General features: G+C 39.8%; 1 protein-coding gene across 4 annotated transcripts in view; it reads left to right on the forward strand.

The window, feature by feature from the left end:
- Positions 1-25,352, forward strand: part of LOC147622804 (MADS-box transcription factor 23-like) — a 216,299-nt gene that overhangs the window by 185,895 nt on the left and 5,052 nt on the right. For 2 of the 4 annotated variants that reach the window (XM_086822451.1, XM_086822457.1), the window contains exon 1: positions 2,718-3,116. The exons of 1 other annotated variant lie outside the window; for it this stretch is intronic. In XM_086822451.1, coding sequence (XP_086678577.1) covers positions 2,821-3,116 — 296 coding nt within the window. In that variant the 5' untranslated portion in view covers positions 2,718-2,820. Of the gene's footprint in view, positions 1-2,717; positions 3,117-25,352 lie in introns of those variants that run through there. One more of the 4 variants, XM_086822453.1, reaches the window with a different exon arrangement.

Here is a 25,352-nt window from a genome sequence, read left to right on the forward strand (position 1 = left end):
CTTTGTATCAGCCTCTAACTCCACTGAGAAATTGTTTTAAATCTCAATGTAACCACACCTATATTCCTAACCTTGTATGCCTAATGTTATAAAGGCATCCTATGTCCAATACCACCTATTCCAATTTCTTTCATAGTTGGTATTGAGGGGGGGTATTAAGAGACTAAGGTTATGTAAAAGGGGAAGAGAAGGGTGTGTGTGTGAAGGGACTTAAGGTCCACTAGCTCATCTATTTAAAGGTGAAGCTAGGAGGCAATTTGTATGGAGCAAGAAGCCTAGTTGTATTTGAGCAACTTAATAAGCAAGATATTTTCTTGCATTTTGTGAGTCTCTCTCCTCCACATAGTTGATCTAGCATGAGCACCATGAAATTCTATCACCATTTACATTTTCATGATATAAGATTGTATAATTGTTATTAATTATATCACAAACTAAAGCTATTTCAAAAGTGAATTAGGTTAAAGCTTCAACTATCCTACTCACAAACTTTGGAGTACAGTACCTTCATGGTTTTTTGTTAGTGTCTATGTTGACTTTTGGAAAGATATACAAATCAGCATATTGAGCCATACGTGCTTATTATGAAAAACCTCTGTCATGAAACATTATTGTCATGAAATAACTTCTGTTCATAAAAAATTATTGTAGGCACTTTTAAATTTTTTTTTATGGTGGAGTCAACAAATAAACATATTATTAACATGCTTATGAAGAGTAGTCAATAAATATCTATCTAAAAAGTACCTTTTATTTAAAGTAATCAATCAATGCAGATTATGTGAACAATAGTCCTTACATTATTTTTATTTTCAAAGTATCTTTGAAAAGGAAAAAAGTGAATGGATCATACTAACGAATAGTCATAAATTTGATTTTTTTATCAATATGGAATAAAAAACCTTTTCACAATGCCTAGTTGTAAGGGTACTTCATTGCAATTGTAAGGGCACTTAGTGCAATAGATTTGTAAGTCGTAGGAAAATCCTTTTAACTATGCCCAATTGTAAGGCTACATGACATTGCAATAGAATTGTAAGTTGAAGTATTTGTTACATTATGTAATGTTAGTGTTTTTTAATAGTTATGACTTTTTCACCATAGTAGGTGTTGCATAGGGAAAACTGCAAACCACGCCTTGTTAAGGTTGATGACATCTTCTTTTTCGTTGAATTTTTTTGGTAATATCAAAAGTAGGTGAATGATTGAAAAAAAAATGCTATCAAAGTCACAATGTGATATCTTCAGTAAATGAAAGAAGAAAGCGATTTAAGTCTATCTTTTGGGGAAAAAGTTTTATGCTTCAAGGGTCAATTTTGCCTTTTATTCATGGTCTTCTTATTGGGCATAAAATAGATAAGCAACTTTAGAATGAATCAAGAGTATTAATTCTTTATCATTGGAATGAAAGAAGGGCTCTCCAGGCCTTCAAATGAAACTCTAGATGAGCCTTTAAATTAGAAAACTCTACTAATTATGGGCCAATAACATATAACTTGAAGGCCTTAGCATCAATGCTGTCAAAACATAGATTCATATCTACTCAAGCTAACTTGAAGGCCTTGCCGCCGTCAATCCTCCCAAAACATAGCTTTGAATCTACTCAAGCTAATAGACACCTTTAACATAAATCCTTAGAGCCACATTTCCCCCTCATATAGCTTTGTAGTGATCGTCATGTCTCAATTCTACACTTGTAGGGATTACTCAATTATTTTCTTACACTTTAAGGTAATGGTTTTTTAAAACCCTGAAGACATTTTTCAAAGTTTAGCTTGGTCTTATGAAAGGTGAACCATATTATTAATACGATGAATTGATGCATAGTAGAGAATTTCCAAACACTTGAAGACCGGGATCGTTTTGAAAGCTTGAAGGCAATGATATTCTAAATAAAGCTTGTTTTTTTTAATGCAAAGAAGTTTATATTAAGTATCAAAATAGATACAGCACCCTAAGGTGAACACTGGAGCTTATGGACTTTCCTAAGCAGTAGATCCACAGTAGCTCCATAGGAAGAGTAAGGAATCTAGTGGTAGAAGGTCTTGTACTAGCAAGTACTAGGGAGAGAGGGAAGATAAAAAGTATTGTGGAAATAAAACTTGTTTCTTTAAAAGGTTATAAGAAGCTTGGACATGGAGTGGACTTTGAGATTCTTTTCTTCTTTGAACGAGAAAAGACATTGAAGAAGTTGTTCACACCGGGTTGAGGGATGATTGGTGGTACCAAAATTTGCCCTTCCCACCTTCGATTACAATCCCACTGGCATTATCTTTGTGAACTTGTAAATGTGGCGACCTCTTTGCAACGCCAACACAGCTTTTTAAATTTTTAAATGTGGCCACCTCTCTACTAAATTATGGTCTTTTTTCCCATTATTTCATTCCTTTTTAATTGGTGGGACCAGCTGTGGAAACGGCCTCTAAGAAGAGCGGAATAGTTGCACAAAATATCTCTCACTCACACACATAAACCACACACGTGTTTCTTTACGTGACTTGCATGACGTTGCGTTTATCAACTCGCAGAAAGATCTAGGTTTGGCCCCACACAACGTTTTCACATCAAGCGAAAAGAGAAAAAAAAGTGTACGAGACCGGTCACCGGCGTGCAAAACTTGCCAATCGAGGGGTTGGGAAGGCCACGCGTCCATCGATGAGTGGATGGTCGCCATCATGGGCACAAAAGCACATTAATTACCCCCACTCAGTCACAGCGCCTTCGTTTTAATTAAGTTCACAGGCTTTTGGTAAGCACGAAAGCTCTCTTAATCCCTCCCGCCCACCCCAGAAGCAGCAGCTGCTGTTACACCCCGCAGCCATGCGTACACACGTAGAGTACGCCGCCCAGCATCGCCAAAGCAACGCGGCCGCCCATCCTCCAGCAGCAGCTGCCGCCGCCGCCGCCGCCGCCGCCGCCGACGATGACTATACTACCGAGTCCCCCCAAGACGACAGTAGCCGCAGAGCTCTTCATACGAAGCGGCAGGTCAGCTTCTCCAAGCGCCGAAACGACCTCCTCAAGAAGGCTTACGAGCTCTCCGTCCTTTGCGATGCCCAGGTGGGGGTCATCGTCTTCTCCCCCACCGCCCAACTCTCTGAGTTCGCTAGCCCCAGGTTCTTATCTCTGACTGTCTTCTTCACTTTTCGTCGCAAGTTCTACTAGCCTTTTTGGGAATGCTTCATGAGAATGTCATAAAGTAAAACGTGGAGACTTATTTTGAAATTCATTTAGATATAAGATCCAACATCGTCCGTTAGCATGGGTCTTATCTTAGGTCAGCATGAGTTAGCTAAAAAAAAACGACATTCTAGTGTCTTTGTACCACTTAGAATTTAGAAAATGAGACTTTATAAAACCGGGAAACAAAGACTAAACTGGATACATTTAAAAGTTGTCCTTATTTTGATTGGTTGAAAAATATGTTTTTCTTAGCACTAGTCCTCAGGCTACATTTTCATGCACATCTCTGTCTTACTTTAAAGCATAAACTAAAAGAACCATTATAAATATTCATGTACACATCACTATTTTTTATAAGGTAGTGTGCATTATCTTGTGAATATACAATCTTATCGTAAGCTTTAGTTTTTTGAAAGATTAGTGGACAATCCGTTATGCGGATGGAGTCTAATGCCATTGTTCTCCTTTTTACGCAACAATCAAAGGATCTCAAAAGAAAAAGATATACTTTCTTCATTCACCTAAAGGATCTCAAAAGACAAAAATATCTATACGTAAGGGATTTGAAAGTATTGTTCCATTACTATCTATACGTAAGGAATTTCAAAGTATTGGAGTGTTTCATTTACTTATTTGTTCTATCATTATGTAGTCTAAGATACATCTATTATTAAAGCTAATCAATAGACTTGTGGTGATAGCTTTTATTTGTCTTTTTTGTATTCATTCATGTATTTATATAAGAAATATTTTAGAAATTAAATTATACTGATAATAGGACTATCTTTATGATATGCAAATGTAGTTGTTTTTTTAAATGTAGATAAGATTTTATATACATAAGATTTATTGTCTTCTTTATGTGTCTTACAAATTTTTTTTAACAAGTGTTGATGTGAATCTGTGCAATAATAAATTATAAGAAGAAGACATTGTTCGAGAATATCTATAAGTCATATTATTATCTACTACAATCCATATATGACAAGTTTCTTATACTTAATTATTCAAAGTATATACGTGTTTTTATTTTAATCTAAGAATTAATTACTCATTAATTAATTTTTTAAGTACATAACTTGATAAATTATTGGTAAGTGTCACTTAGCTTGTAACCAACTACGTAGGGCTCGACCGACGTGGACCTTGATTGTCGATTATCGGAGAGTAGTAGTAAGCGATTGTGGCGACGGTTGTGTTGACATGATTTTTCACGTTCTTATTCCTCGTGCGTGTACCTACGGGCATCGGAGGGATACGAGCGAGCTCAAGGTGATTCCGACAAAGTTTGAGTTTTCATTTGACAATGATGTAACGTGTCATCGTCTTCGAGCTTCTATCGACTGGCACACTTTGGGACATATTGGGTAGTTGATGTAATTTGTGCATTTCGTAAAGTTTTTTGCATTTATTTTTCTTTATAGTTTTATCAATCGTTTCTGGCCTTACATAGGTTGAGCTTGCTCGCATACGGCATTCAGTCCTTGTGTCACCAATTGGCCGACCATTTGGTCCATCTCTAGATTTGTGTCTCGTTCACTTGAGGGGCCAGGCCGGTGTCTCATGTGAAGGAGCTAGTATTTTTGCATGACATGGACGTGGGAGCCAGACTAGTGCTACATGTGTGTTAACAGGACGATGTCGTATGGACGGGAGCCAGACTGGTGCCACCCATGTATGACCTGGACAGTGTTCTATCCATGGGATTGTCACGCCATGGAAAAGCCAGTATTTGTGCCGTGTCTTGTCTATGGGATTGTCACTCCATAGGGAGGCTCGTGCCTAGATCTGTGTCTTACCTATGGGACTATCACTCCATAGGAAGACCGGGATTTATGTTTTCTGTCATGCCATCATTATGCCCGACAGATGTTTAGTACTTTTTTTTTTCTTCGTACACACCCGGGGCCCACTCAAGTGGGTGGAGCCGATTTTCCCTTCCAACAATTAGCCAGTTATCATGGTCGGGCAAGGGCCACATACCATCGGGCAAGAGCCACAAATTAGACATCCCCCATGACCACCGCGATGAGTCGAGTGCTGGAACAACAGAGGGGTCCCATGAACGAGAGATATGTCCATGATACTGTTTGCACATGCATTCGTGTTTTGCATGTTTGGAATTGTTTTCGCATGACTTGTATTTTTGTGTTTGCCTGTTTGACGTGCCACTTACTGAGCGGAGACGCCTGCCAGTGAGTCGTGAAGTTTGCTCTGTCTTCTGACGAGTTTTGTTGTGTGTGAACAGGTGGTAAGTGTATTGCAATTGTTTATTTTATAGCTTTCTTTCTAACCTTTATTTTTTTATAAGGTTGCATGTTCACATTCATTAAAGAGTGGGCACCCTCCCAAATATTTCATGATGTCCATGGTAGGGTGGGCACCCATTATGGGTACCCACGTATGGGTCAAGGTGGGGAGGGAACCCCCTCACTTAATCTTATGTGTGGGGATGAGTGCATGGCCACCTGCCCACTCCTCACCTTGAGACTTTGGAACTGGCCGCCTCCATGCAACTGTGGTGGGCCGGCCAGCTGCTTATCATGCACCCTCTTCCATCGCTTAGGAGTGAACCTCCTCTTGCATATATTCAGTTGCGCACAGGCGAATCAGGATCATCTCCAGGCGGTTGCTCTTACTCTCCAATCGGCTGCGCCTAGGTCTTCTCTCCCTTGCAGGCGGCTGCGCCCACTCCACAGGCAGCTACTTTCCTCCATAGGCGGCTGCGCTCTCCTCCACAGGTGGCTGTGCCCAGGCCTCCTCTCCACTCTGCAGGCGGCTGCGCTCAGATCTCCAGGCGGCTGCGCACTCTTTCCTCTTGCCAGTAGGCTGCTACGCCCTGGTGTCCATCTCTAGCAGCTGCACTTAGACGCATCGGGTATTTGTCTTCCACTAGCGAGCTACAGGTAAGTGGATTGAGATTTAAGTAAAGGACTTTGATGTAAATCTGATAAGGAATACTCTCTACTGCTAACACTCGTTCGGTGCCGGGTAGTCCAAGCTTCTGGAGAACCACGGTCCATGGGTGCCGAGGTCGGGAGAGTCAGGCGTTAGTACGGGAGCGCCTGTTTGTGCGTGGTCCTGGAACACCAGTGGGACGCTCTCCGCGGATTCCAGTGAAGGCACAGGACCGTAGAGACTAGACTACTCAAGTGGGTTGCTCTCCTTCGAGTCTCTTGTTTGGTAACTGTATTCATCTCAGTTGTACATGGACATCATCTGGTTCATTAAACCCATGGAGCATTGTATCTTTTAAATACTCCTAATAATATATCATATATTGAGGGGGAGGTCGGTCCATTCCGGCCCCAGTGCTGGTGTCCATTGATCAACATTTCAGTTTTCAGTTGTTATTAAATTGTCCATTCAAATTGTGATATTTAAGTTGTGCTGCTACGCGTGTGGGTGTCCAACGGAGTCTATTCCCACTTGACGGGATCGGTTTTACCTTGCATGCGAAACAAAGGCCGTTCATCCCTCCATTCTCCAGAGACAAATTTGTAGAGATTGACAATACACTATTGGACTCGAGCACAAATGATGACCTCTTGAATGAGGATGAGTTTGGTGACGTAGCTCTTAATGCTTGTTTCAAGGTTGAAGTCTCAGATCAGGAGGTCTCACGTGAGTCCATTTTGTAGCTTTTTGCTAGGACCCAAACCTTACAACAAAATCAAAATAAAATTCTAACCATTCTTAAGAGTTTACACCACCATTTAGACTCACATTCAGCCACTTCTATTTCTAGTGTTGCATCTGCTATGTCGGTGTAAAGAAAAGTACAGTTTACTTTTTCTTAGCAAGAGGTTGACACTTCTATGGGGCAGTAGTCTGTAGCATCTACCAAGTAGTCCATAGCATCTGCCTAGTAGCTCGTAACATATGCTGCTGCTACTACTGCTGGGAGCTTCAACGATCTCAAAGCACTGAACTCTAGGGGAGAGAAAAAGTGTTGAGATATCGAGCTCAACTAGTATTACGACAGACATTGATGATCCGCTTGGGTGACAACTTCCGTACTTATGCCACTGGTATGGTTGGTGAGATTATGGTCGATATGTTACCAGTGGTGGATGACAGGTTGTGTAATAGCCACTTTGAAGTACTAGAGTTATGGCATAGTTATAACGCTAGCTCATATAATCGGATTCACAAATAGATCGACCATTTTATATGTTGTTGTTGTAGGAGAGTACTTTTCCTTTATGTATATACTCTTATCTTTTAGATATATGGTTTTAGAGAAGAGAAGAAGAAAGAAGAAAATTCAGTTATCCATCTCTCTTATGTCTTACACTCTCTTGTGTCTTACACTCTCTTGTGTGTGTGTGTTTGCTTGCAAGAAACTCAAGCTCTCTCTCTCCCCCAAATTATCTTTATGGTATCAAAGCTCCGGTTTGTGTGAGAGCTAAGGAGACAAGAAAGAGAAAAGAACAAGCAAGCAAGGAAGCGGTACACGGATAAGTGCATCATCATCTCTTTCCTTTCTTGGTTTAGGTACAACACCCCTGGGTAGCTTCGAGAGCTACACATCTTCGATTGAAAAGCTGTCTTCGTAGGCTTGGAGGTGCTTGTGTGGTATACACACCTTTGTATTAATCTTTTGCGGGCTAGAATCGCATTTCAGGCGTGTCTTGGTCTTTGTTTTGTCACTGCAATGTATTTTCAACAGTTTCGAGAAGTTCTGGTTGAGAACTATCTTTGGTCAAAATTTGGTTATTGCAGTACAGTAGTGTATTTTAGGAGTGTAGACAATGTTTGTACATGTTTTGTTAACATTGGGTATATAAACATGTACTTTGGTCAGATCTGGTGACCTACAAGTTGTGTTGAAGAACCTTGCAGTAATCACAGAAGATATCGTTGTGTTACAGATTGCATATAGAAACTATTGGGTATATAAACATGTACTTTGGTCAGATCTGGTGACCTACAAGTTGTGTTGAAGTACCTTGCAGTAATCACAGAAGATATCGTTATATTACAGATTACATATAGAAACGATTGTTGTGTTACATGTTGCATATAGAAACTATTGTTGTGTTACATGTTGCATATAGAAATTGTATGTTGTGATTTTTTTATTGTTGTTATTGCAAGAAAACATGTCTGACAGAATCAATTAGATTGTCAGTATAAGAAGCTGGATAAGAATAATTTCGATGCCGCCTAGAAGTTCAGAATGATCAATTTCCTTATGGGTAAAGGATTTTGGGACTATTTCGAAGGAGACAATGAGGAGCCTCTTAAGTTGTTTGAAGAGAATGCTACTCTAATAGACATAAAGGCATTCAAGAATTGGAACCAAGTTGCAAGAAAAGTTAAGTTGTCTGAAGAGAATGCTACTCTAATAGATATAAAGGCATTCAAGAATTGGAACCAAGTTACAAGAATTGGGACTATTTCGAAGGAGACAATGAGGAGCCTCTTAAGTTGTCTGAAGAGACTGCTACTCTAATAGACATAAAGGCATTCAAGAATTGGAACCAAGTTGCAAGGAAAGTTATGTATTAGCTTTCAATTAGTGTCACAGACACGATGATAGGACACATACATGATGCCAATATTCCAGCAGTTGTGTGGCAGAACCTGGTACAGATATTCTAGACCAACACAAAGATAACAAAATTACAGCTAAAACAAGAACTGCATACTGTGGAAAAGAAAAGCATGTCTATCAATGAGTATGCTTTAAAGATCAAGGGCATAGTTGAATCCCTTGGGTCGATCAATATATCGATAAAAGATGATGACTTGGTAAGTGTTTGTTTGAATGGGCTTGGCAAAGAGTACAGGTCATTCAAAACCTTCATTGTAGTCAGGAAGAATATTCTCAACTTTCAAGACTTAGTGTCTATGTTGATCATAGAAGAAAAGTCGTAAGGACTCTTCTTCATAAAGCAAGAATGCATAAAAACCGGTCTTGTACTCCAATTTAGGTAGAGGAAGAGGTACAGGTTGTGGCCGAGGCCAAAGTGGTGGCCGACAAGAAAATTAGAATTCTGGACAACAACAATCAAATGATTCCCAGCAGCAATCATACACATGTGAAAGGGGCCAGTCTAGAGGAGGCAGGGGAAGCCAAAGAGGCCGAGGTGGTTGGAAAAGAAATCAGAATGCAAATATCATAGAGTGCTATTATTGGAGAAACAAAGGGCACGTGACAAAGGACTGCACGTGACAAAGGATTGCTATAAAAAACAGAATGATATTAAAAGTGAAAAGTTATAGCAAGGTAACTATGCATCATCTAGTAAACTATTTGTGATGCACCACATGCTCAATTCCCTAACAAGAGATATGTCAGGATCTCAAGATACATGGTATGTGAATTTTGGAGCCTCTAACCACATGACTAAGAGACGTGTAAAAAATGAAAAAAAAAGTTATGTAGAAATAGGTGATGATCCTGCGCATCCCATTACGCATGTTGGCAAAGTACCATTGTCTATGCAGGATGATAAAATGATGTACTTCGCATATGTACTTCATGTTCCAAATATTACAAAGAATCTGGTTTCTGTTGGTGGACAGATGGTTGAGTAGGGTCTACAAGTGAGGTTTAATCCTAAAGGATATTTTGTGGAAGACTTAAAAAATCAATGTCGCTTGGTTGCAAAGGGCAACATAAATGGCAAAATGTTTACTTTGGATGTGAACATGCCTGAAGTAAAGACAACCATGTTTGCGCATGAAACATGTGTCATTATAGATATTGACATGATACAAGCGCATTGGTCATGTGAATGTACAGCGATTGAAGTCTATACAAGCCCAAAATAATGTTGGGGTTTGTTAAAGTTTAAGGTTGATGGTATGCACAAAGTATGTGAAGCATGCCAACTTGGTAAGCATACCAAACATGTTTTCTCACATGAAAAGCATGTCAATGCAAGACCATTAGATGTTTTACATTCAGATGTATGGGGACCGACCAAGTTTGTAACAATTGTAGGTTGTAGGTATTATGTTACATTCATTGATAAAACCACACTAGGAAAGTGTGGGTTTACTTCATAAAGGAGAAAAGTGAGGTGTTTGCTCACTTTTAGAGATTTCAAGCCTTGGTTGAGAAGGAAAAAGGCATGCAAATAAAATTTCTGAGATCAGATGGTGGGGGGGGGGATATTTCTCCAATGAGTTCAACAATTTCCTGAGGAAGCAGGGAATCAAGAGACAGTTTACATGCAGGTACACTTCGCAACAAAATGGTGTTCCAGAGAGAACGAAAAAATAGGCACACTATAGAAGTGGCAAGTATCTTAGTAGCTGAAAAGAATATGTCACATTATTTTTGAGTAAAAGTAGTAGTAACTATTATCTACATTATGAACAGCACACCCACTGTAACTGTTCATGATATGACGCATGAACAGAAAGTTTACAGGCATAGGACCGGATGTATGTCACTTGAAAGTGTTTTGGTATATTGCATATGTGTATATTCCTGATGAAGTGAGAACAAAGTTGGATCCAAAGACAGAGGAATGCATCTTTATGGTTATGCTATGGAGCAGAAAGATTATAAATGTTATAACCCTACCACTCGTGAGATGTGAGCAAGCAGAGATGTTGTTTTTTACTACTTTGGACTTAGAGAGTCCTCTAGTAGTGAATCCAATGTTAGCCCATGGTCAAGCAGGTTGATGACAGATGTAGGTATACATGTATCATGCAAACAGAAGGAAAAGATAGATCAACCTTTTGTGCCTGATCTATCGGCAAGTCACTCATATGTGGATGGTGACTCTAGAGCGGCTCTGAGCAAAGCCTTGATGAGGAGCTTAGAATTCCATCTGTGGTTACTCCTCGTGTAAGGAGAATAAAGACTGTTTTGAGGACACCTGGTAGTGATCCAGCCGTACGTAGGTTTACGAGGGTTGGGTACCCTGTTGGACAGGTTGAGATATGATGGATATAGAGCCATCATTATGCTTAAATGGTTAAGGCAATACAAGAATTAGAGTCCACTTGTTTTGAGCAGGCACTTGGAAATAAGAAATGAGAAGATGCCATGAATGAGGAGATGGCAGCATTGGATACAAATGAAACATGGGAGTTAGTACCTTTTCCTAGGAAAAGAAGGCAATTGGATGTAAGTGGGTGTATAAGGTCAAGCATAACACTGATGGTTCAGTGAGCAGGTATAGGGCAAGATTGGTGGCTAAAGGTGATGCGCAGACTTATGGCATTGACTATGAAGAGACATTCAGCCCGGCTGCAAGAATGATAACTGTGAGAGCTATCATCGTTATGGCTGTAGTAAAGGGTTGGTCTTTACATTATATTGGTATAAATAATGCCTTCTTGCATGGTGATTTGCAAGAAGAAGTTTACATGATGCAGCCACCAGGTTATGAGAGTGGTGCACACCCAGATTTTGTGTGCAGGTTGTGCAAAGCCTTGTATGGCTTGAAGAAGGCACCCAGAGCATGGTCAAACAAGATCGGGGAGTATCTTGTTATCATTGGATTGCAGATATCCAATGTAGATTTTTCACTTTATGTAAAAAAGACAGATAGAGGGATCATGCTATTAGTCATCTATGTGGCTGACTTGATTATCACTGGTGATAGTGATGTTGATATACATGATGTCAAGAGACTTTTGAAGCAAAAGTTTGAGATGAATGATTTGGTTAAGCTGCGATATTTCTTGGGCGTAGAGGTGGTGAGATCACCTCATGACATTTTGTTATTGGAGAGACAATATGGCTTAGACATGTTGTCCAAGTATGGTATGACATGCTGTAAGCCTATTTCAGTGCCATTGGAGTAGAATACAAAGCTTTCTGTAGATATAGGTGAGCTTTTGTGGAGGACCCCACTACATATAGACGCATAGTGGATAGCTTAATCTACTTGACCATTACTAGGCCAGACTTGAGTTATGATGTTGGACTTGTGAGTCAGTTTATGAAGGCCCCTAGGAAGCCACACTTGGATGTGGCTAGACGGATTCTCAGGTACGTAAAGTCCATAGTTGATTATGGACTTTTCTATGAGGCTGGTATAGAGATATAACTACATGGGTACATAGATGTTGATTGGGCTAGTAGTGTTGCAAACAAGAGATCTACCAGTGGTTTTATGTTCTTATTTGGAAGTGTTGCTGTTATTTGGAGCAGTAAGAAGGAACCAACAGTTATCTTGTCGAGTATAGAGATAGAGTACGACAGCTTGTGAGGTAGCTTGGTTTGAGAAGCTACTTGGTGATATGGGTGAGTCTACAGATAGGGTAGTTGTCATTTATTATGACAACTACCCTATCTGTAGTCATTTATTATGACAACATTTATTATTATGTTGTCATTTATTATGACAACATAAGTAGCATATAGTTGGCTAGTAACCCAGTATACCATGCTAGAATGAAGCACATTAAGATGCACTATCACTTTGTGGCAGGTAATGTAGATTTGGTACATGTCAGCACAGAGGATCAGGTGGCTGACATCTTCATGAAGGCATTGGACACAGAGAAGCTACACAGGTTTAGGAGCTTACTTGGAGTGAAGTGTGTGGAGTTGAGCTTGAGGGGGATTGTTGAGATATCGAGCTCAACTATGTCTACGACAGACATTGGGTGACAACTTTCACACTTATGCCACTGGGATGGTTAGTGAGATTATGATCGATATGCCACCAGTGGATGACAGGTTGTGTGACAGCCACTTTGGAGTACTAGAGTTATGGCATAGTTATAGCTCCAGTTCATATACTCGAGTTCACACTATAGACTGACCATTTTGTATGTTGTTATAGGAGAGTACTTTCCTTTTATGTATGTATCTTTTAGATATATGGTTATAGAGAAGAGAAGAAGAAAGTAGAAAATTAAGCCATTCATCTCTCTTGCGTCTTGCACTCTCTTGTGTGTGTGTGTGTGTGTGTGTGTGTGTGTGTGTGTGTGTGTGTGTGTTTGCTTGCAAGAAACTCAAGCTCTCTCTCTCCCCCACATTCTCTTCTAAAAGGAAAGCAACAAAGATGTAGTCAATATTTTTTGTTTTAAAAGTGCTCAGACTTACATAACATCAAGCATATACCAGAGGATATGAGGTAGCCCATCACGGGTAAAGCATATAAATGGTGGATGAGTTTGGTCGGATAGTTCCAGACGGCCTCATACTTAGGTAGAGTTTGAGACAACATTCCTCAAAGTTTGAGACAACATTCCAGATGGCCTCATACTTAGGTAGAGTTTGAGACAACATTCCTCAAAGAGTTTTTACTAGTTAATGAGCTTCAGAGGTCTTGGCACGAGTGGGACAAATGCTCTATGTATGGCATTTCACTCACCCAATATATCTCGAACTATCGAGAAATAGTGTTGAAGTGAAAGGGAATCAATACGTTCCAAACTCTTCGCAGGTTCATATGAGGCTTTGACCCAGAGTACAAGACTTATGTACAGCCTAAGGAGCCTAAGGATTTTGATGAGGCGATAAAATATGCTTCGATATTCGATGAAATTTGGTCCTAGGCAGATGACAGATGAGAGTGAGGGTACAAAATTTTAAAGAAAATTCTTTTACTAGAGTGACAAGGCACATGGTCAAGGTGATCAATCAAAGGAGAGAAGGGGGATGTTGGTCTAAAAAACCACGAAAACATAGAGAGAAAAATCCTACAAAACTCCAAAAACAGTAGGAGTATGAGAAAATAAAGAAAGAAAATATGTACTTTCACTACTTTGAGACAGAGCATAGCAAGAAAGCTTGTCCTAAGCTGTGTGCTAGAGCTAGAGGTAGTTCTAGTGATGTCAAGAAGGATGGTAAATCCTCTTAGTAAGTTCATACAGTGCATGTGTTACCACTCCTATCCATAGATTTTAGAGAGGTGATAGTTTGCCATACAGACAACACCCATGCCTGCTGTTGTGTTTCACAAGCTATGTGGTAGCCATCTTTCGGGCCACACGATTTGGTTTATTTATATGGTACGATTGGTGGCTATAGAGTCACCATTATGATCAGCACGATGGAGCCATGCACGACTTGCTAGTCAAAAAGTTGAAGCTGTCCAAGACTAAGAGTGACTATAAGTACACAGTTTCACTAATGGTTATGCCACTGGCTATGCAGGGCTACGGGGCTACACTTGATTTTCAGGTCATACATTAAGCTAGGATAGATGTTTATCTAGGCAAGGAGTGGTTGTATAACCTGGGTTCTACCCTACATCGTAGTTACCAAGGTAACTTGCTAGGGTTTATGCATGAGGGTAGATGCATTTCTTTACTTGGTGAGCATGATGTGCCAACTCGACGAGATTCAATAGGTATACATTTATAATCTTTGTATAATTTTGTTTCCATAGATGACATATAAGTGAATAATGTTTTCGTAGATGAAACAATAAATTTAAATGGCTTTGGACGAGACCTCTCTTCTTTTGTGAACGTGGTTTTGTCTGTATATGAGCAAAACTTTGTCTCCTTCTTTGCATATACTACGCGGCTAGGCCACAAGATCCAGATGCCAGAGATTGATGGCACCCTTACAGCATCAATAGCACATTGGCAGTCACAAGGTCTCTCACAACGTTTCCTTTCAAATTTTTGGAAGAGGCTTTGGGACAGTTTTCGGCCTAGAAAGATCACCCTCTTTCTTTAGTTGATGGCACATATAGGAGCTTGGCGATTGGCATCTGGTTGGCAATTCGAGGTAGCCCAGCAGCTTGCCCGCTACAGTGCGGCCACCTTCAGGAGTCTCAACAACATTGTGTTTCGGATTGCCCGAAGGCTTAGTAGATTTAGCAGCGGATTCTCCGCATCTTCACTATGGATAGGGCCTTCACCCGAATCATTACATGGGGTGCTATCACTTGGGCCATAGTGGTTGCGGTGGTCCAGGCTTATAAGGAGGATGGGGGAGGGGTAGCCCTTCAGGTCACTCACCATAGTATTTCGAGAGTACCAATCATAGCCCGACCTACAGATCACTGGCGACCAGGCTCATGCTAGAGATGGGATACACATATTAATCTACACACGCACACATACCTATTTACAATAAGCATATATTATATCCTTGATTATTTTTAAGAATATGTTTTTATATTTACATTAATCCAAACTCTCATATACATACTTACAATAAGCATTTATTATATCCTTGCTTATTTTCATGAAATTATTATTACTTTTACTAGAATTTATTACTTTAAATGGCATTTTGTGTGTTATCTAGAAATTACTATAAGCTCTTAATTTTTAAGAATTGATTTATCTTCTAATCTAGGAGAATATAGGATCGGTTCATCCTCTGAAAATTCAAATAAGTAGGCCTTCTACTCAGATATAGGTAGAGGTAGAGGTAGAGGGAGATCATCATCTAGAGGCTGAGGTGGAGACCATTTTGGAAATAAAGATCATAGGCAGCAAAACAACAAGATTTAAATGTACAAATAGGTGGAAGAGGCCACTCTAGAGTTAAGGGGAGCTATAGGGGTCGAGGTGGTTGGCAACAAAGAAATCAAAGTGTAAATAACATAGAGTGTTATTACTGTGGAAAACCAGGTGTATGGCAAAGGACTACTATAAAAAGAAGATTGATATTAAAAGTGGAAAGTTGCAACAAAAGTCAACTATGCATCATCAAGTAAACATGATGGTGATGACATATATAGTGAGTAGCTATTTGTGATACAGCATGCTCAGTTTCACAACAAGAGATGTGTCAGGATATAGAGATGTTTGGTATGTGGATTCCGACGTCTCTAACCACATGACCAGTCATGGTGAGTGGTTTAGACATGCAGAAATAGAAAAACCATGTTATGTAGAAACAGGTGATGATACTGCGCATCCCATTGCGCATGTTGGTAAAGTGTCATTGTCTATGTAGGATGACAAAATGAAGTATTTGGCAGATGTACTTCATGTTTCAAATATTACAAAGAACCTAGTTTTTGTTGGATAAATGCTTAAGTACGGTTTGTAAGCGAGGTTTCTCAAGGATGTTTTATGGAAGACTAAAAAATCAGTACCGCTTGGTTGTAAAGGGTAATAGAAAGGACATGATGTTTACTTTGGATGAGAATATGCCTGTTTTACGCATGGGATAGGTGTCATTGCAAATATTGACATATGGCACAATTACATTGATCTTGTGTGAATATTCAGCGCTGAAGTCTATACAGGATCAAAATATTTTTGTAGGTTTGCCAAAGTTTAAGGTTGATGGTATGCATAAAGTATGTGAATGGTAAGCAATCCAAACACGTTTTTCCTCATAAAAATCATGTCAGTGCAAGGCCATTGGATGTTAAACATTCGAATGTATGGGAACGACCAAGTCTGCAATAATTATAAGTTATAGTTATTATGTTACATGATCACACTAGAAAAGTGTGGGTTTATTTCATGAAGGAGAAAAGTGAGGTGTTTGCTCACTTTCAGAGATTTAAAGCCTTGGTCGAGAAGAAAAAAGGTATGAAAATAAAATGCGTGAGATTAAATGGTGGGGAGATTATTTCTCAAATGAGTATTTCTCAAAAAAGGCATGCAAATAAAATACCTGAGATTAGATGATAGGCAGAGTATTTCTCAAATGAGTTCAATGATTTTTTAAGAAAGCAGCTTGGAATCAAGAGACAACTTACATGTAAGTACACTCCGCAACAGAATAGTGTTGCAGAAAGGAAAAATAGGCACATTTTAGAAGTGGCACATGCCTTGATATTATCCGAAAAGAATATGCCATATTATTTTTGCGCTAAAGTAGTACTAAGTGTTGTTTACATTATGAACAGGACTCCCACTACAGTTGTTCATGATATGACACCTGAATATAAGTTTACAAGTGTATCACTTGAACGTGTTTGGATGTATTGCATATGTACATGTTCTCGATGAAGTGAGAATAAAGTTGTATCCAAAGGTAGAGAAATGTATCTTCATTAGTTATGCTTTAGAGCAGAAAAGTTATAAATGGTATAACCTTGTTATTCATGAGATACGAGTAAGCAGAGATGTCATCTTTGATGAGATCAGTATAGCTAGTATATATCAGTGAATGTAGTAGAAGATGCAAATGTGTGAGAAGTAATGATGCTTCTCCACATGTAGAGTACTTAGTGGACCTCGAGAGTCCTCTAGCAGTGGATCCAATGTTAATCCATGGTCAGGCAAGTTGAGGACAGATATAGGTACACATGTATCACGTAAAGGGAAGAAAAATATAAATCAATCTTTTATGCATGATCTATCAGTAGGAGGGCACTGACATGTCGATGGTGGCTCTAAGAAGAGCCTTGATGAGGAGCTTGGCATTTCATCAGCAGTGGCTACTCCGGGTGCAAGGAGAACCATGCCTGTTTTGAGGACACCTTGGTAGTGATCCAGGTCTATGCAGGTCTATGAGGGTTAGATTTTCAGTTGAGATATGATGAATATACAACCCAACATTATGCTTACATGATTAAAGTAATATAGGAATTAGAGGCCACTTATTTTGGGCAGGCATTTAGAAATAAAAAATTGAAAAGATGTCATGATGAATGAGGAGATAAAAGCATTGGATACAAATGCAACATGGGAATTATTGTCTTTGCCTAAGAAAAAGATGGCAATGGGATTAAGTGGGTGTATAAGATCAAGCATAATGCCAATGGATCAATGTGAGTAGGTATAAAACAAGATTGGTTGTCAAGGGTCATGCATAGATCTATGGCATATGAGGAGATATTTAGCCCAATTACGAGAATGCCAACAACCGTGAGATCTATCATTTGCTATGGCTGCATTGAAGGGTTAGTCTTTACATCAAATGGATGTAAATAATACTTTCTTGCATGGTATTTTCAAGAAGAAGTATACATAATGCATCCACTAGGTTAGAGTGATGCAATGTAGATTTTTCACTTTATGTGAAAAATACAGATAGAGAGATCATGCTATTAGTCATTTATGTGAATGACTTGATTATCACTAGTGATAGTGATAGTGATGCTGACATACATGATGTCAGGAGACTTTTGAAGTAGAAGTTTAAGATGAAAGATTTGGGTGAGGTGATTTGGGTGAGGTGTGATATTTCTTGGGCATAGAGGTGGTCAAATCAGCTCATGGAATTTTGTCATTTATAGAGGCAGTATGGCTTGGACATGTTATCCAAGTATGGTATGATAGGCTTATAGCCTATCATACCATACTTGGATGTGTTATCCAAGTATGATATGATAGGCTGTAAGTCTATTTCAGTGCCATTAGAGAAGAACAAAAAGCTTTATGTAGATACATGTGAGCTTTATGAGAACCCTACTACTACGTCCAGGCACATAGTGGGTAGCTTGATCTACATGACCATTACTAGGCCAGACTTGAGCTATGTTGTTCGACTTGAGTCAGTTTATGTAGGCTCCTAGACAGCCACACTTAGATGTGGCTAGATGGATTCTCAGGTACATAAAGTCCATAGTTGATTATGGACTTTTGTATGAGACTGATACAGAGATACATCCACATGGGTACACAAATGTTGATTGGGCTGGTAGTGTCATAGACATGAGATCTACGAGCGGCTTTATGTTTTCTTTTGGAGTGTTATTATGAGTTAGAGAAGCAAGAAATACCTAACAATTACCTTGTTGAGAGTATAGAGCTAGAGTACAGGAGCATTGCAATATAAATTTATGAGGCAGCTTGGTTTCAAAAGCTACTTAGTGATATGGGTGAGCTTACCATGGTGGATAGGGGTGTTGTCATTTATTATGGCAACATGAGTAGCATATAATTGGCCATTAACCAAGTATACCATGCTAGAATGAAGCACATTGAGGTGCATTATCATTTTGTGAGGGAGAAGGTCCTACTAGGTTATGTAGTTATGAAATATGTCAGCACAAAGGATCAGGTGGCTAACATCTTCACAAAGGCATCATAAATAGAGACGTGAAATTTCCAATTTTCTCTTCGTGGCTTGCGTGAGAACATCCCTCTCCACCTATATATATATATATATATATATATATATATATATATATATATATATATATATATATATATATACACACACACACACACACACACACACACACACACACACATACATATATATGTATATGTATATACATATATATGTATATGTATATACATATATATATGTATATGTATATACATATATATATATATATATAAAGGGAGGAGGCGATCCTGCCCCCCATGTTATTCTTTCTCGTCTCCTTCTCCACTGCCCTCCCTCCCTTGCTTGGACCTCCCCCCCACCTCCCATTATCTCTTCTTCAGTAACTATTGCCCCCCCTTCCCTTGACTTATCTGCAAACTCCCTCCCTCTTTCACACACGCACACACACACACACACACACACGTATATTCACACCCCAACCACCTCCCGTCCCTATAAAACCACCTCCTCTCCTCTCAATAGGGGACACCCCCACCTCCTCTCCTCTCAATAGGGGACACCCCCCCCCCCTCTTCTCTACGGCTTCCCTTCCTCTTGCGACTCTCTCCTCCCCTCTTGACCTCCCTTACCCGCTTTCTCTCAGGACCCTTTTTTGCAACCCCCCCATGTGTTCCCTCTCCTTCTCTAGCTCTCCTAACCTCTCAGCCTCTCCCTCTCCACTCTCTCTTGACTACTCCCACCCTCTCTCACTCTCCCGCTCTCTCTCTCACTCTTGCTCCCTCTCCCTCACATGTTATGTTGGCTCTCACTTTCCCTCCCTCTCCCTCACCCCCTCCGCTAGCCAAATCTCTCTCTCTCTCTCTCTCTCTCTCTCTCTCTCTCCCCCTCCCAATATCGCTTACACTCTCTTTGTCCATGTAGGATAGTATAAGAAAAAAATATCTCTTTATTTTTTTTCTTTTATCAAAACCAAATAAAATTGGGTACTTAATTCTCACTTCATTCATAGCCTAGTGGTTGATTATTCCTTTTATAAGCAAGAGGGTTCCCACCAAATATTTACCACTCTTAAGAGGAGATCCATGCCCAAACGAGAAATCGTCTGGCCTCTATCCCTACATATGTCCCTAGAGGATGGCTCGTGGTGGATGTGTGAAGCGAGGCGAGAGAGGTAATCCAAGAATAGATGATCGTGTGAGATGCCAACAGGACCTCAAGTGACGGTAGCAACAAATCACTCTTAAGGAAGTGGAGGATCGACTCACCTCTCCATAACTATGATTATTGGGCCTCCAACTCAACGTGTAAGTGGGACCTGTTGAGATATCAAGCTCAACTAGTGCTCCAGTGAACATTGATGACCCGCCTGGGTGTGATAGATTTTGCACTTATGTCACTAGTATAGTTGGTGAGATTATGGTCGATATGCCGCCAATGGATGATAGGCTGTGTGACAGGCACTTTGGAGTACTAGATTTATAGCATAGTTATAGTACCAGCTCATATAGTTGGGTTCACACTATAGATCGACCACTTTGTATGTTGTAGGAGGAGAGTACTTTCCCTTTATGTATGTACTCTTATCTTTTAGTTATGTTATTGTAGAGAAGAGAAGAAGATAGAAGAAAATTCATCCATCCATCTCTCTTGTGTCTTGCACTCTTTTGTGTGTGTGTGTTTGCTTGTAACAAGGAACTCAAGCTCTCTCTCTCTCCCCCACATTCTCTATGGTATCAGAGCTCCAGTTCGTGTGCGAGCTAACGAGGCAAGTAAGAGGAAAGAACAAGTAAGCAAGAAAGTGGTACACAGGTAAGAGCATCATCATCTCTTTCCCTTCTTAGGTTAGGTACAACACCTCTCGGTGGCTCTAGGAGCTAGACATCTCCGATTGAGGAGCTGCCTTCGCAAGCTTGGAGGTGCCTGTGTGGTACATAGTACTTTGTACATAATTTTTTTTTTGGCCAGAATTGCGTTTCAGGTGCATCTTGGTCTCCGTTATATCATTGTAAGGTATTTTTTGACAATTTCAGGAAGTTATGGTTGAGAACTATCTGTAGTTATTGTAGTTCAACAGTGTATTTTGGGAGTAGAGACAGTGTTTGCACATGTAGTTTTGACATTGGGTGTATGTACATATACTTTAGTTAGATTTGGTGACCTACAGGTTATGCTAAAGTACCGCTACAGTAGTCACAAAAGATACTCTTGTGTTACAAGCTGCATAGAGAAATTGTCTCTTGTAGTTTTTTTATTGTTGTATAGGAAAACATGTCCAGTGAGACAGAGTCAATCAGATTGTCAGTGAGAAGCTGGATAAGAACAAATTCCATACTTGGAAATTTAGAATGAACAATTTTCTTATGGGTAAAGGCTTTTGGAACTATGTCGAAGGAGACAATGAGTAGCCTCCTGAGTTGTCTGAAGAGAATGCCACTCCAACAGACATAAAGGTGTTTAAAGATTTTGGAACCAGGATGCAAGGAAAGTCATGTATTAGCTTTCAATTAATGTCACAGACACGATGATAGGAAACATACAAGATGCCAATACTCTAGGAGTTGCATGGTGGTAGAACCTGGTGCAGATGTTTCAGACCAACAGAAAGGCAAGAAAACTGCAACTAAAACAAGAGCTACATACTATGGAGGAAAAGAAAAGCATGTCAATCAATGAGTATGCTTTAAAGATCAAGGGAATTGTTGAATCCCTTGGGTCTATCAATGTACCTGTGGAAGATGATGACTTGGTAAGTGTTTTTTTGAATGGGCTTGGCAAAGAGTACAAGCCATTCAAGACCTCCATTGCAGTCAAAGAGAATATTCCCAACTTTCGAGACTTGGTGCCTATGCTAATCATAGAAGAAAAGTCTTTAGGTGAGGAGTGTTCTTCACAAAGCAAGAACACATCATCAGAATGGGCCTTCTACTCCAATTCAGGTAGAGGCAAAGGTAGAGGTCGTGGTCAAGGCCAAGGTGGTGGCCGACAAGGAAATTAGAATTCTGGACAACACCATTCCAATGATTCATAATAGCAATCATACATAAGTGGAAGAGGCTAGTCTAGAGGCAGGGGGAGCCAAAGAGGCTGAGGTAGTTGGGAAAAGAAATCATAGAGTGCTATTATTGTGGCAAACCAGGGCACATGGCAAACGATTGCTATAAAAAGTAGGATGACATTAAAAGTGGAAAGTTTCAACAAGGCAACTACGCATCATCTAGTAAATAGGGAGGTGGATGACAGAAGTGATCAGCTATTTGTGATGCAGCACATGCTCCTTTATATATTTGTGTATATATATTTTTTAAAAGGGAGGAGGTGGTCTTACCACCCTTTCAACCATTCCCCACATTATTCTCTCTCTCTCTCTCTCTCTCTCTCTCTCTCTTGTCTCCTTCCCCACCTCCACCTCCACCTCCATCTTGACCTCCACTGCCCTCCCTCCCTCACTTGGACCTCCCCCCAACCTCCCTTGTCTCTTCTTCAGCCTCCCTCCCACTTCCCTTGTCTCTTCTTCAGTGGCTCCTCTATTGGGCTCCCCCTTCCCTTGATTTCTCTACAAACTCCCTCCCTCTTTCACACACACACACGTCTACTCACACACACCCCAACCCCCTTCTCCCCCTATAAAAGCACCCTCTCTCCTCTCAACAAGGGATACCCCCCCTTCTCTATAGCTTCCCCCCTTCTTGTGACTCTCTCTCCCTCTCGACCTCCCTCACCCACTCTCTATCAGGACCCTTTTTGGCAACCCCTCCATGCCCTCCCTGTCCTTCTCCAACTCTACTGACCTCTCAGCCTCTCCCTCTCCACTCTCTCTCAACCGCCCCCACCCTTCCTCACTCTCCCTCTCTCTCTCACTCTCGCTCCCTCTCCCTCACCTAGCTCTCTCTCTCTCTCTCTCTCTCTCTCTCTCTCTCTCTCTCATGTTGCTTCCACTCTTTGTCCATGTAGGATAGTATAAGAAAAAAAAATCTCTTTAATTTTTTTCTTTCATCTAAACCAAATAAAATTGAGTATTTAATCCTCACTTCATTCATATCCTAGTGGTTGAGCATTCCTTTTATAAGCAAGAGGGTTCCTAGAAAATATTTACCACTCTTAAGAGGAGATCCACGCCCAAATGAGAAAGTGTCCCAAGAGGATGGCTCGTGGTGGACGTGCGGAGCGACAGGAGCGGTCATCCAAGAACGAATGATTATGGCAAGGTGACAATGGGACCTCAAAGTGACAGTAGCCTTGAATCATTACCAAGGAAGCAGAGGACTAGCTCACCTCCCCATAACCACAATTATTGGGCCTCCACCTCATCATGTAAGTGGAACCAAATCCTATAAGTTTTTGATCAAGAAATGATTGTCTGATGCATTTAGCTGGGGAGTTTTTGACTAAATAAAGAGAAGAAAGAAAAGGTTATTTTTCTTGTATGTGAGAATGTTTATTTTATTGCATGGATTGCTGCGTGAAATATGGATACAAGATTACGACAAGATCGGTAATATATTCTAGATTGTGTTGTAACTCTCTTGCTATAATTCAAGTTCATGATTATAAATGTATTATATTCCAAATTTTGTTGTAACTCTCTTCTATAATTCAAGTTCATGATTATAAATGTATTATTTTTTAAATGATTTGTTGGCATTAAGGGATAAAGAAATCAATGAAGGGAATTCATTGGTTTCTTTATTTTTGAAATGATTTGTTGGCATTAAGGGATAAAGAAACCAATGAAGGGAATTCAATTCAGAAACCTTGTTATGTGATGCATCTATATCAACAATGTGCTTAGTAATTAAAAAACCTCATAGATAACCGTATTCCAAATCTGGAAAGTGGGTGGTAGGGTGGACCCAATTAGTCGGGTATTTTCCAAGAAATATATAGGTAAATGTTAGATAAGGATGCCACTTGGCCATATCTATGCAGCAAGTGCTGTAGTTTTAGAGTCGTAAAATGGCCCTTTGTGAGTCCTTGTTTGAGATTAGTCAGCTAGGAATCGACTATAGAGAAGTGTGAAATGTCCCGCACTTGAATTTACTGCATGTCTTGCACATCTGTAACCCTTTGGAAGGATGTGGAGGTGTATTGAGCATTTGTTAAGTTTCCAACCAGATGCACGGGCACTAGTCTAGGTTAGGGAATAGGCTTTGTAGAAGATTGTCTCATATGGACAACCACATACAACCTATCCCAAGACCCACCAAAGAGCTCATGGCTATTGGGGCTACCCACCATAGGCCATCACATGGCAATTGGATAGCTTTATAAAGGCCCATAAGACACCGTTGGCTAGTAGCAAGGATGCCCATACCCACACGTGTGAAATAGATCATTTCTCCTAGTCATGCGTGGCGTAGAGGCATCTATGCCATGTGTGGACTACTACTAGATAACGGTCCACTCTAGTCTGTAACATATATAATAGTGTGCCAAATCTTATATAAGCTATCTCTATGCCACCTAGCCCTTTCTGTTACTATCATGTGTGAATACAAAGATATTAGGTGCCCAGGCTCCTTAATCATGACCACTCCACATGATGGTAGCCATACAAGAGGTAGTATATGGACATCACAATTTGAGGATGGAGCATTAATATTCGACATCTTGATTCTTAATAGAGATGCTCTGCCATGAGAAAATATCTTGCTATATCTTTGGACATATTATGGTACTTCATCATGGATGTGACCATTTAATTTTAAAATTATAGCCTAAGTTCTTTTGGATGCGTAGTCAATATAACACATTTATTATTGACCTTAGGGAATGACTTTTTGAACTTCTCATTTAGGAATATTTGCAGAGCAAGGAGAAAGTTTGCATATAATTTTTGGACTATTTTAAAAAATAGCATATAAATATCTCTTCTTTTTTATTGATCGTGATAAATCCATAATTTTTTTTAAAATTAACCCAAATCTAGAATGTTTACACTTTTCAAATTGTGTTGTGATAAAGAACCAAGGACTAATCCTTAGATGTGTAGAATCTTTTTGCCAACATTTTAGAAAGCTAACCAAGATCTTTATTATTTTGAACATAAATAACTTGAACAAATGGATATCATCTTGTTTCAAAGCAAACCTTTGCATAACATTTGAATGGTGTGACTACTATTATTGATAGTTGCATGGGGTGACTACTATCATTGATATTTTACCACAAGCTTATTTGTTAGGTTGTGCATGAAAAATTGTTTAGTCCTAAGTGGATAATGTAGCCTATCCTTTCACTCATAGTGGGGACTAAATTTATATGATTGAAAATTTATATTAGATTAGTGGATAATGTAGCCTAT

Source organism: Cibotium barometz, chromosome 28 (genome assembly GCF_041138505.1).
Source record: "Cibotium barometz isolate CiBa-2024 chromosome 28, ASM4113850v1, whole genome shotgun sequence".
Taxonomy (NCBI): domain Eukaryota; kingdom Viridiplantae; phylum Streptophyta; class Polypodiopsida; order Cyatheales; family Cibotiaceae; genus Cibotium; species Cibotium barometz.